The 18,710-nt window shown below is 39.0% G+C and overlaps 1 protein-coding gene across 1 annotated transcript in view; it reads right to left on the bottom strand.

The window, feature by feature from the left end:
• Positions 1–16,819, bottom strand: part of LOC128664237 (cystine/glutamate transporter) — a 170,310-nt gene extending 153,491 nt beyond the window's left edge. Inside the window, exon 1 of the mRNA XM_053719028.1 lies at positions 16,464–16,819. Coding sequence (XP_053575003.1) covers positions 16,464–16,686 — 223 coding nt within the window. The 5' untranslated portion in view covers positions 16,687–16,819. The remainder of the gene's footprint in view (positions 1–16,463) is intronic.
• Positions 16,820–18,710: the final 1,891 nt, after the last annotated feature.

Genomic DNA, 18,710 nt, shown 5'->3' with positions numbered 1-18,710 from the left:
AAATGTTAGTTTTATTTTATCTTCAATCAAGAGTTTGTTATTTTTAAATGGTACCGGTGTTGTACTGTTTACTCTCAGGCAGGACATAGATGAAGATTTCTGCCTGGAGGATGATGATCTTAGCATTTGTAACTAAGGTCCACTGCTGTTCCCACAGAAGCTGAGGAGTACAGGAAAACTTCAGTGTGAGGAATGGTTTCTTGCTATACAGCAATGAGGTATGTTCAGTCATTTTTTTCTGCAGAGACTGTGTTAACTACAGAAAGGCTGACAGTATCCCCATTAGGGGAAGGGGAAACAGTAATCCTAGTGTTATAAGAGGCATTACTAGCTTGCATAAAGGGTTAAATTTTTGGGCACTCAGTTTGTATATGAAATAGTGGGCAAACGTTTGTGTGCTTCTGGGAGTAACGTTTTTTTATTCTGATGGGACATTTGTTTGAGGGTGCATTTGGCTTATTTAGGGCACTCTTGCCATCTGTCAGCTATCTATATCCCAGGGGTAGAGAACTGGGAGACAGATTTTCTAAGTCGTCCGACTTTTCATCCGGGGGAGTGGGAACTCCATCCGGAGGTGTTTGCTCAACTGGTTCCGCTATGAGGCAGACCAGAATTGGATCTGATGGCATCTCATCAGAACGCCAAACTTCCTCGTTAAGGATCCAGGTCAAGGGATCCTCAGGCAGTACTGATAGATGCTCTAGCAGTACCCTGGTCGTTCAACCTGGCTTATGTGTTTCCACCTTTCCCTCTCCTTCCACGTCTGATTGCCAGAATCAAACAGGAGAGAGCATCAGTGATTTTGATAGCGCCTGCGTGGCCACGCAGGACTTGGTATGCAGACCTGGTGGACATGTTATCTCTTCCACCATGGTCTCTGCCACTGAGACATGACCTTCTGATTCAAGGTCCATTCAAGCATCCAAATCTAATTTCTCTGCAACTGACTGCTTGGAGATTGAGCGCTTGATTCTATCAAAGCGGGTTTCTCCGAGTCGGTCATAGATACCTTGATTCAGGCTCGAAAGCCTGTTACCAGGAAAATCTATCATAAGATATGGCATAAATATCTTTTTTGGTGCGAATCCAAAGGCTACTCCTGGAGTAAAATCAGGATTCCTAGGATTTTGTCTTCTCTCCAAGAGGGATTGGAGAAAGGATTGTCAGCTAGTTCCCTAAAAGAACAGATATCTGCTCTGTCTATTCTGTTGCACAAGCGTCTGGCAGATGTTCCAGACGTTCAGGCTTTTTGCCAGGCTTTAGCTAGAATTAAGCCTGTATTTAAATCTGTTGCTCTGCCATGGAGTCTAATTTAGTTCTTAAAGTTCTTCAGGGGGTTCCGTTTGAACCCATGCATTCCATAGATATTAAGCTTTTATCTTGGAAAGTTTTGTTCCTAGTTGCTAACTCTTCAGCTTGAAGAGTTTCTGAATTATCTGCATTACAATGTGACTCGCCTTATCTTGTTTTCCATGTTGATAAGGTGGTTTTGCGTACCAAGCCTGGGTTCTTACCTAAGGTTGTTACTAACAGGAATATCAATCAGGAAATTGTTGTTCCTTCTCTGTGTCCTAATCCTTCTTCTAAGAAAGAATGTGTGTTGCACAACTTGGACGTGGTTCGTGCTTTGAAATTTTATTTGCAGGCAACCAAAGATTTTCGTAAAACATCTTCATTGTTTGTTGTCTATTCTGGAAAGCGTAGGGGTCAAAAGGCTACAGCGACTTCTCTTTCCTTTTGGCTGAAAAGCATCATCCGTTTGGCTTATGAGACTGTTGGACAGCAGCCTCCTGAAAGGATCACAGCTCATTCTACTAGAGCGGTAGCTTCCACACTTTTAAAAATGATGCTTCTCCGGCTCTTTAGGGTGGGACCGAGGCGGGGTGCAAGCAGAGCTGATAACAGGGGAAGGCCTGAATGCTACACTTGAGCTGCTGGTTCCGGGACATTTCTGTTCACCGGACACAAGAATTTGGGTGCCGAACGAAGGAGGCGGGTGGATTATGTACTCACCGCCCGTCTATCTGATACTGCTTGAAGGAGTAGTTTCCTGGCTGCTCACAAGAGGTCACGATCCAAGTGTACAGTGTGCCTCCCGGACCGGTATTGGGTGACTGGACATAGCTCCTGCCATAAAAGGGACAGTGGGTTAACACTAGGTACCCGGGCTGGCCCTGAATAAGAGCTAATTATAGATGGTCAATGTGTTTCTCCTATTGGGACTAATGACGACTTTTTGGTCTGATGTGCTTTGTGCAGTTATTTTACCCTCACTTACTTGACAAATCAGGGATGTGGGACTATGTGGTGTTTCATGTCTCTTTAACCCTGCTCCGTTAATATACAATGTACAATGTGCTCTCACTGATATGTAAATAGACTTCTTTGTGTTAAGGAGGGGGGCAACCCATACTTCTTAGCCACCGTTATCCTATATTTACTATGGGTTCAAAGGGCTCTAAGAGGTTCTACTTATGTCCTTATGTTCTGTTGGTTCATATGGATAAGTGTCCCCCTGCAATAGTGTCTAGAGCAATCTATATATTCTCCTCTAGGGTTAAAATATCTAGGTCATCCTACAACTGGGAGCTGAACATAGACATAGGCCCTGATATAAATATTGGTCCTGATATAACCTCCTAATAGAAAATCAGTAATCCATATGGGTTAGTAGCAAAATATATGCAGTATGGGGAGACTTTAAGGTGGAGATACCTATATAGCAATGTTTTATCACCCTATGAGGATCAGTAAGATCCAGTAAGGAATTTTATTTATGTTTGTTTTCTTCAGGATGGCATTTAGAAAATGTTATAGTTTTGCCATTCTTCTCTAAGTTCTGCGTATAATAGAACTAGCACATCTCAGAGGCTTTAAAATGGTCTATACAACTAATACTAATGCTTTTTAGAACAATATACATGCAATCTATAATATTAATTTTCTTGTTGTTTGAATGTTCTGATGTAACTGTATGAAACCAGTGATGTTATATTTTTTATGCACTTGCTAGCAGGTTTTAGTACTTTACATAATTATTTTTCGTAACTTGAGGCTTGGCACAAGCCTATAGTAACCTTAAGGATATTTGGAGAAACTAAACTTAACGCCCTCTCACTGTAATCCTCACCACTTATCCCTTTAATGGGGTATGTGCCCTTTTTTATATTTTAGAGGGATGTTCCCTATAATATCTGATGGAAAATGATGTGGACTCATAAGGACCTACATGTTCTTGTTCAAAACCCTTCTGTAAATACCAGGTCTCAGAATCTATAATTATTGAGTTATTTTTGACTTGTCCAAGCTAGCATGTTTATACATAAAATGAGGTACCATACGTGGCCCTGTGCATATTCTCCTGTTGAGAATCTCCTGCTGTTCAAAGTTTCTAAGGCATGCCTATGTGTATTATATGTATGAATCTTGCTGTATGTCTATAGGCGTGTTGCCATGAGTAATATCTGATTTTGTTTCTGTATGTTCTGAATACCTCAATAAAAATTACTTTAAAAAAAAAAAAAAAAAAAAATTATGCTTCTGTTGAACAGATTTGTAAGGCTGCGACTTGGTCTTCGCTCCATACCTTTTCAAAATTTTACAAATTTTATACTTTTGCTTCTTCAGAGGCTATTTTTGGGAGAAAGGTTTTGCAAGCAGTGGTGCCTTCCATTTAGGTTCCTGTCTTGTCCCTCCCTTCATCCGTGTCCTAAAGCTTTGGTATTGGTATCCCACAAGTAAGGATGAATCCAAGGACTCGGTACATCATGCAAAAGAAAACAAAATTTATGCTTACCTGATAAATTTCTTTCTTTTGCGATGTACTGAGTCCACGGCCCGCCCTGTCTATTCAAGACAGATGGTATTTTTTGTTGAAAACTTCAGTCACCTCTGCACCTTATAGTTTCTCCTTTTTCTTCCTTGGCCTTCGGTTGAATGACTGGGGGGTGGAGTTAAGGGGGGAGCTATATAGACAGCTCTGCTGTGGTGCTCTCTTTGCCACTTCCTGTTAGGAAGGATAATATCCCACAAGTAAGGATGAATCCGTGGACTCGGTACATCGCAAAAGAAAGAAATTTATCAGGTAAGCATAAATTTTGTTTTTTACACTATTATTTTTACACCATTGTATGTGTGTGTAAATATACACTTACACCATTGTATATGTGTGTGTAAATATACACTTATATATGTTCATTTGTATATACATATATTTTTGATTTGTGTCACTTTTATTGATCACTTATTTCACTCCGCTTTGAGTGCCCTCCTTTGTGTATTCTGTTTGCTCGTGGAGGCTGCCATGTTTATAATAATATATATATAAATGTGGTAATAAATAATTTAATAATTCTTTAACAAGTGAGGGAGCTAATAATAAATGTCACGAATATCTCAGGATGTAGCTGCTAAGGGGTCAATTCTGTTTAGTTGTGAACTAAGAACAGTTGTTTGTTTTTTAAAAATAGCTGTGTACTGGGTTTGTTTGTGTTTTCTTTGAAGTGCCAGGAGCCTCATAAAAAGTTTCTAAGGCTCACTCCTCCAGATGTTATTGTGTATACATTGTGTCATAAAGCCACTCAAGCTTTTAGTTCCAGAGATACACAGGATAGAGTTTTATGGCTTAGACTGTCAGTAGAATACATGATAGAAAACAGGGCCTCAGTCACATATCCTGAGGAGGTCAATAAAGGGTCATGGGTATTATGTATATATGTGTTTAAAACTGTTATGACATTAAATGAAGGGAAATCTGTCATATCTGGTATCAAATTGATTCTCCCAATGAAGCCAAGAGATTACCGGTCAGTATATCTGAAAATAGAGTTACCTCTCAGAAATTATAATGGGTTCTATAATTTCAGGCAAAAACTTAGTTTATTGAAGTTCATAAAGACAGGGGGGTTTCTTAGCCTGCCCAGGAGGGTGTGGTCAGGCAACCTGATCTATGGAAAATAGGTATAAGAATCTTATTTTTTAACTATAAGGTTGTCATTCTTACAAGGGGAGCTGTTCTACAGAGTAAGGACCATCGTTTCATGCCAGCCCCTGGCACAGATCTTGAGACTAGGAAAGTATTCAATCTGTTTTTCTCCCTTTTTATTTTTAATAACTGTTTACTAAAGTGTAATTTTATTTAAAACAACCTTTTATTAATAATGCATTGTGCATAATATTTATAATATATTAAGTTTGGCCTTTGTCTGATAATTGAACCATGTTACTGAAAGAGACTGGAATATTAGAACTGTATAATTTAGGTTATTTTTATGCTAAATTGTACTCAGAGAGTTAATGTGTAAGTCTGGGTTTTTCCTTAGGATTTTCCCTTTAATAAATTTTAAGTGGTGGCAGCTGAGATATTGTAGTTAGTTTAGTGTGGGTGGCATTAAAGGGGAGTTTGGGGGGCATTTCTTTTATGTCTAGCATAGACTGGAGAGTGTTGTTAACCCTTGCACCCACTGAACTAAATCACAAGCTGGTCTTGTGTGGCTAGATTGTGACCTATTAGTGAGAGTAGAAGGGGTCTGATAACCCTTTCTATGCCAAATAAGTGACTGGCGCAGGGTTGGATAACCTTGGTTCATCACAAATTGGTGGGCAGCAGTGTAGATATTTTTTTTATTATATTTTAGTGCTTGTGGATTTGCTAGTGTGAAAATCCCAGTACTAAAAGAAATTGTTTCTTACAATTTCCAAAGGCTAAAACTCAGTGCATTATATAGTCACACATTGCAAACAGTCCCCTTCCCTATTCTCTGTTTTTCTTTTCTATTTTTATCTTTACTATGGAGACGTATAAGGAGCAGATTAAAGAAGTGTTGGCACTTTTATGCCAGGAGCGTGATATTCCAACCCGTGGAAAGAATAAAGATGGACTAATACAAGCTCTTTTTGAATATGATAACAGTCAAACCACACCTGTTGAAGTCTCAGGAGAGATGTCTGCAGCTGTGGGCAGTGATTCATCAGGATCTGGGGATTCATTGGACTGTTATTTGCAAACTTTTTAAACATATGGGCTCAGTGGATGCAAGTTTGCGCATGGAACTGATTACAATATTTTATGAGAGACAGGCTGCTGTGGAAGCAGCTGAGAGACAGGCAGCTGTGGAAGCAGCTGAAAGACAGGCTGCTGTGGAAGCAGCTGAGAGACAGGCGGCTGCAGAAGCAGCTGAGAGACAGGCAGCTAGGGAAGCTGAGAGAGAGTCTCTGGCAGCTGAAAGACAGGCTGCTGAACGACAGGCTGAGAGAGAGTATCAGCTACAGCTTGTACGGTTGGAGAGAGGTATGGTCTCACCTGTTGTTAGTGAACCTAGAGACCCACCTGTTCCCAGAGTGCGTGCAGAGAATTTTCCCACTCTGGAGAAAGATGGAGATGTGGATGTATTCCTGCGTAGCTTTGAGAAAGTTTGCAGACAGTTCCAGCTGCCAAGGGAGCAGTGGGCCAAGTACCTTACCCCCTGTCCTGAAAGGTCCTGCACTGGAGGCTTTTGCTGAACTACCCCCAGAGTTTGATCAGGACTACGATTCCATTAAAGCTGCACTACAGAGGAGATATAATCTTACTCCTGAGGTGTACAGGAAGAAATTCCATTCTCTGCAGAAAGGTACGTCTGAGAGCTATACTGCAGCTGTTGGGAACTTGATGACAGCCTTTAAACAGTGGGTCAGAGGGCTAAAGGTTGCCACTATAGAAGAGCTGGAAGATTTGATCGTGAAGGAGCAATTTATGCAGCTGTGCCCAGCAGAAGTTCAAGAATGGGTTTTGGACCGTAAACCCATAACAGCCTTGGAAGCTGGTGAGCTGGCTGATTTTTACACAGCCAACAGGTCACCAGGGAATGGGAGAAAATCATTTTCTAAGGGGGGATCCACCTGGAAAGGAGCTGCTGCACGACCCCCCTTCACAAAACCTGGTGTGCCTTTGTTTCATGTGTCTGTTCCCTCTGGGAAAGGAGGGGCGAGTGCTGCATCTGGGCAGGGGGATACCCGCAGGTGTTTTGCTTGCAACAAAGTGGGCCGCATCAGCTCCACTTGCCCAGAGAGGATTAACTTGGTGCAATCCACTGGAGGGGGGTAATCCCTCAGAAGTACCGGCATCTGTTTTATTTGTTAAACGTCCAGAGGAAAGCAACCAGGAGAACTTGCAACCTGTGCTCGTTGGAACTAAGGTAACACTTGGGCTTAGGGACACAGACGCAGCCGTGACTCTTGTACGTCCAGCGCTGGTGCGCTCTCAGGACATTATTCCTGGCAGGACTGTAGCAGTTAAAGGGATTGGGGGAATGAAACTTGCAGTGCCTATGGCACGTGTATATCTTGATTGGGGAGCAGGGAGAGGTTTAAGAAATGTGGGGGTATCTGAAAATATTCCTAATGATGTTTTACTGGGTACTGATTTGGGTAGATTGTTATCTCTTTATGTGCCTGACAATGCTACATGGGACCTAGGGACATTAGTTGTAGACCCTTATGTGAAAAGGGCTGTGTGTGAAAATACTCAGAGACATTATGACCAGGAGAGAGGACAAAGTGCATGGGTGCAAAGTGCTGTGCCTGAACTGGGGGTGTCGTTGCTGAGATGTGAACCTGTACGAGGAGAGACTGAAGGGGGAGAAAGGCAGATAGACTGTGTGGGTCTGTCTGTGCCTGAACCGAGTTTAACTGTACAGGGAGAAACTGTTGGTGAGAGGAGGCAGATGAGTGGTGAGTGTCTGTCTGTTGTAGACCCTTATGTGAAAAGGGCTGCGTGTGAAAATGCTCAGAGACATTATGACCAGGAGAGAGGACAGAGTGCATGTGTGCAAAGTGCTGTGCCTGAACTGGGGGTGTCTGTGCTGAGATGTGAACCTGTACGAGGAGAGACTGATGGGGGAGAAAGGAAGATAGACTGTGTGGGTCTGTCTGTGCCTGAACTGAGTTTAACTGTACAGGGAGAAACTGTTTGTGAGAGGAGGCAGATGAGTGGTGAGTGTTTGTCTGTGATTGAATCAGTGGATACTATAGAAGGAAGTGAGACTGACTGTGAGAGAGAGCGGGGGGAATGTAGCCCCCTCTATAACAGAAGCAGCAGAGCCACATAATCCAGAGTGTTTGGTGGAGGAGGGTACAGGATACTCTTTGAGGGACCCCCAGAGTGAGTGTGAAGGATTGTGGGTGACAGAGACCCCAGTAACCTCAGGTAACCTCAGCTGTGACCTATAAACAGACTGCACATACTAGGGGACAGAGACTGACACAGACTGCAGACACAGGGGGGGGGTACAGAGAAGTGTATTTACACCGCCCCACAGTGCCATTCAGCAAATACACTGAGAGGTGTGCAGCATCAGGGTCCCCAGCAGGCTCAGCAGCTAGGACCCACAGTGGAGAAGAGGGGGCAGCTAGTCAACCCCCTACCAACCATAACAGAGTGCAGGAGTACAGGAATTCTACTCCAGTGGGAGGGCAAGAGCCCTGGGTAGTTAAGCAGCAACTGACAGCACACAATATGTTCAAAGAGCACACCATAGGTAGCAAGACCCTAGGCTTCACAGGCACCTCTGTAACAGGGAATGATGTGTTATTCAGGGATAAGATGCAAGCCTTATTGGGGAAGGTACCTGCAAAACCCAGAGATGCCATATTCCCACAAAAACAGTTGCAGGATTCTACTGCCAGAGAGGGAGTGTATGAAATGGTTCAAAATGTTCTTGTTCTCACGCCCATGAGACAGAACAAACTACAGGCTGCATGGGAGGGGCCCTGCAATATATTAGCTGGGTAGAGCAACTAGTGTGTCATTTTTAAATGGAAGGCCTCATGATGTGCAACCGGTCTGGCAATAGTGTGCTCACTGCAAGGGGATGATCCCTTTGATATGCATTGGGAGTGGCTTGTAGCCACCCCCTTTTGCATCTCTTATTGGGGTAGGTGTCACAAATATCTCAGGATGTAGCTGCTAAGGGGTTAATTCTGTTTAGTTGTGAACTAAGAACAGTTGTTTGTTTTTTTAAAAATAGCTGTGTACTGGGTTTGTTTGTGTTTTCTTTGAAGTGCCAGGAGCCTCATAAAAAGTTTCTAATGCTCACTCCTCCAGATGTTATTGTGTATACAATAATTCATAAAGCCACTCAAGCTTTTAGTTCCAGAGATACACAGGATAGAGTTTTATGGCTTAGACTGTCAGTAGAATACATGATAGAAAACCGGGCCTCAGTCACATATCCTGAGGAGGTCAATAAAGGGACATGGGTATTATTTATATATGTGTTTAAAACTGTTATGACATTAAATGAAGGGAAATCTGTCATATCTGGTATCAACTTGATTCTCCCAATGAAACCAAGAGATTACCGGTCAGTATATCTGAAAATAGCGTTGCCTATCAGAAATTATAATGGGTTCTATAATTTCAGGCAAAAACTTAATTTATTGAGGGTCATAAAGACAGGGGTTTTCTTAGCCCACCCAGGAGGGTGTGGTCAGGCAACCTGATCTATGGAAAAAAGGTATAATAATCACATTTTTTAACTATAAGATTGTCATTCTTACAAGCTGTTCTACAGAGTAAGGACCATTGTTTCATGCCAGCCCTTGGCACAGATCTTGAGACTAGGAAAGTATTCAATCTGTTTTTCTCCCTTTTGATTTTAAATAACTGTTTGCTAATGTGTAATTTTATTTGTAACAACCTTTTATTAATAATGCATTGTGCATAATATTTTTTGGCATAATAAATCATTCCTTTATTAAGTTTGGCCTTTGTCTAATAATTGAATCATGTTACTGAAAGAGACTGGAATATTAGAACTGTATAATTTAGGTTATTTTTATGCTAAATTGTACTCAGAGAGTTAATGTGTAAGTCTGAGTTTTTCCTTAGGATTTTCCCTTTAATACATTTTAAGTGGGGGCAGCTGAGATATTGTAGTTAGTTTAGTGTGGGTGGCATTAAAGGGGAGTTTTGGGGGCATTTCTTTTACGTCTAGTATAGACTGGAGAGTGTTGTTAACCCTTGCACCCATTGAACTAAATCACAAGCTGGTCTGGTGTGGCTAGATTGTGACCTATTAGTGAGAGTAGAAGGGGTCTGATAACCCTTTCTATGCCAAATAAGTGACTGGCGCAGGGTTGGATAACCTTGGTTCGTCACAATAAATGTTCAAATGCGCAAAGGGATCTGCTGCGCAATAATGGAGTACATATATATAATTCATATGTGAGATGTTTCTATTTGCATGCAATATTTCTAATACTTAAAATGTATTCGAAATATTGCATGCAAATAGAAGCGTCACACATATAAATTATAGTTGAGTACCATTATTGTGCAGCAAATCCCTTTGCGCATGCAAATGTTTTTTCTAAGCTCCCTCACTTGTGACGTCTCCTAGTGCCACGTCCTCGCTGAAGCAGAATGGCTGGCGCTAGCTCTGAGCGCTTGCCGAACATGGCCAGTATCAGATAAAAAACACTTCTGAAAAGAAAAACTACTGTAAGCTTTAGATAATTATACCAGGGAAATAGAAGGACTGGGGATCATTCTCTAATAATCATGGCAGCCCAGAGACCTTTAGATCATTGAGCCCTTATTCAAATATTTTGGTAGATTGTAGTTGGGGCTATTGTGATGGGGAACTAGAGTCTAAACCCACTGGCATTGGGAGCTAGGGGGAACTAGAGAAATCCCAGATCAAGTGGTTACATTGGAAGTTGCTTTATTTACATCTTACATTTACTCATTACAAGCAACCAGGAGGAAGCTATGCTTTCCTATGGAAAAGACTGTGTGTGGTTAAAATGTAACCAATCATTTGTGAGTGTAGTGAAAGAAAAAAGATATGGAATTTTTAGACAAAGGCCATTTTTATTACCCAGCTACAAGCCAGTCTGTACATTCACTTTCACATTGATAAGTTGTGTAGACGAGGACCCTCTGTGTGTTGCAAAAGAGGAGAGAGTAAGTTTTTGCAGTGACATGGGATTTTAATCATTATAAATTCACATAACAAGGTTCTGCTTGGGACAAAACTTAGTCTGAAAATGTTTTGCAGAATTCCATTGTTTGATACAATTATGTGCAGGGCCAGATGTGAGGACAGCACTGTGGCCCTTGGATGTTGGCTTGGACAATCCCAAAATTAAACTATAATATTCCTCCCCTGTTTAAAAATAACTAAGTTGTTATAACATATTTGGCAAACCAAAATCTATCCCAGCCAGTGACAGCTGTCTGACCTGAAAGAGAAAAACAAAAACTCTATTGGGATTTTATTTGGAAAAGCTATTGATAAAGCCAAACTTTTCTTTCTGAAAGTAAATAACAACAATTGGAGAAAAGGAAAAAAAATGGCTGTTTCAAGTTAAAGGGACAGTCTAGTAAAAATTTAAGTTTTGTAAAGTTTAATTAATAAGTGCCCGGTAACTAACACTTTAAAAAAAAGTAAATTAGAACTTTGTTTTAAAATTGCATGCCCTATCTGAATCAGAAAAGTTTAAAGTGATTGTAAAGATGAATGAATAAGTGCCCGGTAACTAAAGATAATCTTAAAAACAGGGGCACTTTCATTCATTAAAATTTACAATAACGCTTATTTTTTAAAATACCTTTGCGTTATGGTAAACATAACGCTGATCCTCCGGCCGCATCTCCTGCTTTCTTTAGCAGATAGATGACGATCTGAATCGTTGGGTGTCCCCTTTGATGTCCAGCTTGTGAGGCACGCAATACGCAACGATTGGAGGAAGCCAGATCGTCATCTATCTGCTAAAGAAAGCAGGAGATGCGGGCGGAGGGTCGGCTTTATGTTTTCCATAATGCAAAGGTATTTTTAAAAATAAGCGTTATTGTAAAGTTTAATGAATGAAAGTGCCCCTGTTTTTAGGATTATCTTTAGTTACCGGGCACTTATCCATTCATCTTTACAATCACTTTATGATTCAGATAGGGCATGCAATTTTAAACAAAGTTCTAATTTACTTTATCATCAAATTTGCTTTGTACTCTTGGTATTGTTTGTTGAAAGCTAAACCTAGTGGGACTTTATTAACCAGCATATGCTTCTCTAATGTAATATTGCATAAGCAAATGCTTTTGCGACCCCACCGCCTACTCTAGCTCAACTAATCATGCAAGAGCAGAACTTGTTAATTATCCTGGATGACTATAGCTTCTTAACTTGCAATCTGCATATTTGTATGAGCCAGCCTGCACCACATGATAAATGGATATTTATGACAGCAATGTTTGCAAACATGTTTGTAACAATATATATATATGTTATGGGTAAAGTCAGATATTGGGTACAGCCCATGATCATAAATCCCCTCAGAGTGTGGAGTCACTGCATCAAACATATATAGTATGCACTGCCATTCCCCCATCTTCACTATTTTTTTGCCCCCCTTGTAAACCTCATTCCCCAAGGTTCACTTGGGCTGGATACCAGAGGATCGGTGGAGGCGGAGGCAAAAGAAATAGTGTAGATGGGGGAATTACAGTTCATTGGGCTTTACCCACAGCCACTTGGGTAATGTCCATTTTACCTGGTTAATCCTAGGATTACCTGGATTTCTTACTTTACCCATAACACACACACATATATATAGTACAAAAAAATCCCAGCACTTGAGTCTTAGAATAATTTTATTCAAAGAGCAACTTTAGACAGCATTAACATCATATGTGGGGCTAAACTCATTCACACACTCCTGTTCACACTAACCCATCCACCAAACATCACACTGCTCAAAAAATTACCAAAAGCTCAACACCAAAAATATTTTTGGTAAAAATAAAAAAATAAAGAGAATTTTATTTATAATTGTACAACCCCCAAGGCGTCCCAAGGGAGGAATGATCAGCAATACCTGCACAAAAAATACCCAATAATGATTCACAGTCTTTGTTATATCCAGATGATTCTGTAATGGAGTAATAGTACCCTTATTGAAAAGTCTCTTAAATAACACAGTCCCAGTGTGTGAGAAATAGTGTAATCTAAAGGACTTTAAAATCAGATATCTCTTTCATTGTCCAATTCTCCACTTAATTACTGGTTTTATAATGATAAACTGTCCCAATATCTTTAAGGGAAATCACTGTGTAGACGTATAAATTGCATACATTTTTAAATTGCAGTCTCACTCCATAGGGGTACATGTATGGCTGAAATCTGTAGCACCTGTGTCTGAAATATGCTAGCATATATTAACATAACAGTTCGTCTATGGATGTGACAGTGGTACAGACATTCATAATCCCAAATTGTTTCTGTTTCAATCTTTGCTCACCCCAACCACTTGATCAACCCACTTGGTACACTCTTATGCAGCCGCAGCGTTTGCGTAAAAAAGATACGTGAGTCTTTGTCACACAGAGAGGTCCGTGGCGTGTGTGGTGTCTGTGAGTCTACATCCAACAGTATACGAACAATATATCAATAATTCCGTCTGTAACCGGTTTCTCCGGTCTCCTACCTCAATGTCACCAAAGTCTGAATCTCTTTTTGTTAATGTGCAGCATTTCAGACACAGAGCATGGCAGGTGATGGCATCACAAATACTCTGACGTGCGTTTCGGGACTCCGTCTTTTGTCAAGGAGAATAAGGTGTGTATTCACAGGGTGCTTCTTATAGGTCAATACTTGATCCTGATTGGTACATATCATAGACTAGGGATGGGCGAATGTGTACATTTCCGAATTTGAATGTTAGAATGAATGTTATTACCAAAATTCAAATTATAAATCTGAATGTTGATAAGAACGAATATTCTTAAAAATTCTATAATCGAATGCTATTTACAGTTTTCGAATGTCACTTTCGAATTCGAATGTTTATAATTATATTGAATGTCCACATTCGAAATTTCGAATTTAACATTCTATTTAACAAATACTATTCAGAAGTTCAATCGTTGATGTGGTAGGGAGGGAATCTAGTAAATTGATACATAATAGATACAAATATATCATTTGAATGTTTCTATAAAGAATATTGCATAATTTGAATATTACATTTAAAGAAAGCATTAGAAATACTATTACAAATATAAATTCTAATTTTTCTAAACGAATATTTTCTAATGTAATCGTAAAATTTGAAACCGAACATTCGAAAATCGAATGTTAGAATGTTATGTAAACATTCGAAATTCGATTAGAACGAACTAATGTGTTCAAATTCGTTTCAATTTTCGAATGTTGCGAAACATTCGCCCATCCCTATCATAGACACCACAACCATACATAAACAATGAAGGAGGACCTAACAAACATATTTCACTCATATGAGTTAGCAGTGTCCCTATCTCTATCTTTATGTTACTTCTGGCCAAGTCAGCGTGTTTCAATACAAACATGGAATTGCTAACTTAACAATAACAAAAAATAGTTTATATATAAAAAAGAAGACTTTAAAGAAACATTACAAATCAAATTTATTTATTTTTTAAAAAAAAGAAATTTTTCGAAAAAACGTTATTAAAAATATTTAAAGAAACAGCATAGAGATTTATAGACAACAGCAGCAGTGGGATCATAAAAAAGAATGTCTGTACCTCTGTCACATCCATAGACGAACTGTTATGTTAATATGTGCTAGCGTATTTCAGACACAGGTATTTCAGACATAGAGGATATAATATCCTTGCCCTTTCATGGCTATATAATATTCCTTTAGATAGTATTTGTAGCAGGTAACCCAACATTCACTCACTAGCCAATGTCTAGTGGGCTAGTGGAAATTTTGAGCCCTGGTTTGAGCCCTGGATTATATTATTTTGATGAACTAGAGAAAAAGTTTAATGATTGTTTGCATTATAATAAAAGGTCACAGATTAAATTTTAGCCCTGGTACAGCCGTAACAAATATAACAAATGTGAGCCCTGGTACAGCCGTAACATATAATAAAAGGTTACAGGTGAAACTTGAGCCCTGGTACAGCCGTTCACAAGGAATGAAAGCTTTATTAATTGGGATAAGTGGATATTAGAGGAATTAACTATGTATGAGCTGTAGTGATTCTGTATAAATAATATTTTTAGCAATGGAAGTTTTTTTGCAAATGAATCTTCTACAGACTGGAGTTTGCACAACAAAAAAACAAATAAAGGTAGTTGGGAAAGACATGAACTAACCACATGCTCTATTTGTCAGAATAGCTCTTTGAACTTAATTTCAAATAGTGACCAGCCGTTTCCAAAATTTAACCCATTACAGTCTATAAGTAAGCATGATTTTCCAACTAATTTTCACTATAAAAACCTGTCAGATACTTCGCATTGAGATCCATAACTAGCACTATTACTCAATATGTTGTTAGTACCAATGTGCACATATTTGGTTTTACCAAATTCAACAGGTTTACTCTCTAGAAATCCCAGTTTGAGCTGAGTCATATGGAATATCTTGGTGTTTTAGGGAATTTCTTATTTTTGCAATATCAGTTCATGTTACACACAGTCGTTCCCTGTTTTTTAAACTGTTTAAATACACCTCAAATCACACTTTTAATCTTTGAAACATTAAGAAATAAAATATGATCATGCAAATGTCATCAATTGACTTTGTTTAGAACAACAGAAACTCAAGCGATCATTAAATAAAACGTGTATGACTTTCTGCTTTCTATTGGGCTGCTTATGTTTGTTTCTGTGATATAAATTTAAGTGGTTTACCATGAATTTTAGAAATGAAAATTTCTCCTTCCATTAGCCCTTATTGTATTTACAAGAAGCTGATTCATAAAATAATGCACCTGTGTACTGCACAATAAGCTCTACGAGGGGACCCCTGAGAGACCACACCACTAAAATAGATAGACAGACAGATGGACATTTAGAGGATCTATAATTAATTGTGCTGATAAATGTTTATGTCAAAGAGATTTGCAATATTGTTTTCCTGATTATTTATTTATTTTGCATTTAAAAGTCATCTTACTTTTGAATTCTAAATCACTTTCTAATTGTTCTTGGAAGTCAAAGAATCACCGGTTGATTCATTTCTAATTTAGGTTAATTAGCAGACAATGAATGTGACTGGTAAAAAGAAGATAAAACTAAAAATATAAAATTTGTAATATACGATTATTATTTATTTTTTCTCTAATTCACCTCTGTAAACTGTTTTTTTCTCCCAGAGAGGATGAAAAGCATTCCTGTAATTCTGATTCCTGACCCTTCAACATGCTTCACAGTGATTTCTTGATATCTGCAGGTGATCATTTATATATTTCCTTAATTTGTCACAACACACAAGGCTAAAGATTAAAATACGCAATAGGCTTTTTAAGGGGTGTGTCCCTGAAACATAAAATAATTCTAATTTTTCTAATAAAATAAGAGTGTTAAATGCTTTTGAAACATGCATTTTGGATACAGACTTAATTGTTTCGTTGGTATTATATACTATGCAAACATATAAAATGACTTTACTGTCCTTTTAAATACGATTTTCTTTCCGAATAGACTCACCAAACATTGAGAGGACACCGCAGGCCACCCATATGATGAGGGACAGACCAATATTACCAGAATTCTTTAGAACCCCCTTTGGAGATATGAAAATGCCACTTCCAATGATAGTTCCAACAGTCAGAGAGATGGCTCTGAGCAGAGTAATCTTCCTCCTGAGATAAACACTGTCATCCTTTTTCTTTGTGTCTCTGTCTACAGGGGTCTCTTTGGATGTCCCCATTGCAGAATGACAGTGCTACCTCTCTCTTCCTCTCACTAACTGCTGCCCTCGTCTCTCACTAACTGCTGCCCCTCTGAGTTTGTAAAGCAGAAAATGACACAGAAATCTCCTGTCACTCTTATTAAGTCTTTCTTTTGTGATTTCCCGGCCCCTCTGTTGTAAGCAGGAGGCACAAATTCCTGTACTCTGCTGTATCCACAAAACTCATACGCAGCACAATGTAAACCATATGTACACATGTATGTGCAGGTGGGGGGTACACCTATAAAAGCAATGAAACGTTTTTATCAGTTTCATCAATAACGTAAACAGTCATTTACTTGTTATTGTCTATGTCAGGTGCTCCAAACACTGGGTCCCAGACATTAACAGTACAGGAAACTGTATATCATGTTAAAAGAGATGTGTAAGTCAGTAACTCTTGTTTTATCATATTAAAGGGACATGCTGGAGCTTCATGATTACATATTTCCTGTAATATCTTTATGGAAAATAAAACAACATTGCATTATACTGGGTGTCTCAAGAGGTGTATCTCTGAGTTGCAAAACCTTGTAAATTGATGTAAAAAATAACATTTGTATGCAGAGCTTAAAATGGAACAGTCTAGTCAAAATTAATCTCACGATTCAGGACATAGGACATGCAATTTTTTTTTTTTTTTATGATTTTTTTTTTTTTTAATTATTATTTTTTGAGGACATGAAAAGAAAATAAAACAATAATAATAACATACATCATACATGAAGTAGGCATTAGTGAAGATGTACACATCATATCTAAGAAGGAGTATATACAATTGAGTAAAGTCCTCAGTTTTCTTTCCCCTATATCAAAACATTAGGTCACTCTTGGACCAATCGTGGTAGGTTTATTAGAGTACAGGGGTTGTTATAGAGCAACAAAGAAAAATTAATGGAAAAGAAAATTAATAAAAGAAAACTGCGTCCAACTAAAGGTCACTATTAACATAAACTGAACAAATAGATTGTTAGACGCTGATGCAAGAACTAGGCACGCCAAAAACAATCGACACTTCAACAAATATAAATAAAAAAAATGGCAACAAGTCTCCCAGCACAGAAAAAGGACCCGATATCTATATATATGATATGTAGCTTCGCAATTATATAAACCAACATAGGAGCACTATCTAAGTATACATATATGCTTTCCTTATTTATAAAGCGTGTAGGAGTACAGTGGTGGTAGTAGAGAATTTGCACCTATGTGCTTCCTTCTACCCTTGAAATATGGCATTTTGATGTGTCTCATATATCTTAAATTATTTTTGACCTCCCAGCAGCCGCCGTAGACCGCTAGGTCAGGACAACAGCAATAATCTAGCTCCAAACTAAGATCGATGGAACAGTGACCCTAACATCTCATGTCTTGCACATATTTATATTTTAGTGATGATCTCTCCAGGGGCCCCCCTCCAAACCCCAACAGAGACACCAGGTTTTACAGGGCAATGCATCAATGAATGTTCTGAGAGTAGAGCATGGTTAATCTCAATGAGACATGAGACTTCTTTTGGTGATTGCATGTGAAGATGTGAAAGCAATTATCTGCATGCAAATATTATGTACATGCAAAACTTATTGAGACCCAGTGTTAAGAGTATTCAGATCTATAAGACTGAGAGACCCGTCGCCATTTTATAAACAGATCCCCCATATTAAATGAGACAAAAATACACATACACACAAAATATAACTAAAATACTTGTGAAGTAAGAGAATACTATTAATGTCCATGTTATTCAAGTTCTAATTGATCAATGAGCCCATTATCTTTTCAAGGAGGCATGTCAATCGAAGGAGGGATGCTGAATGGTTGTGCTTCCCAAATTTGCCCAGGTGAAAAGAACATCAATAAAGCCCACATGGAGAGTGTCCCGTATAAGGTATGAAGCAAACCTAAAGGGGCTAAGTTCTCTAAAGGTGTACAGTCCCCCAGCACTTTGAGGGAAGGCAAATCTTCGAAGTAGGGGCATAAGATCAGGTGTATAAAGTTGCCTT

The sequence above is a fragment of the Bombina bombina genome, chromosome 6, assembly GCF_027579735.1.
Source record: "Bombina bombina isolate aBomBom1 chromosome 6, aBomBom1.pri, whole genome shotgun sequence".
Lineage (NCBI taxonomy): Eukaryota > Metazoa > Chordata > Amphibia > Anura > Bombinatoridae > Bombina > Bombina bombina.
The sequence above is the reverse complement of the archived record's forward strand: the minus strand, read 5'-3'. Positions and strand labels throughout refer to the sequence as shown.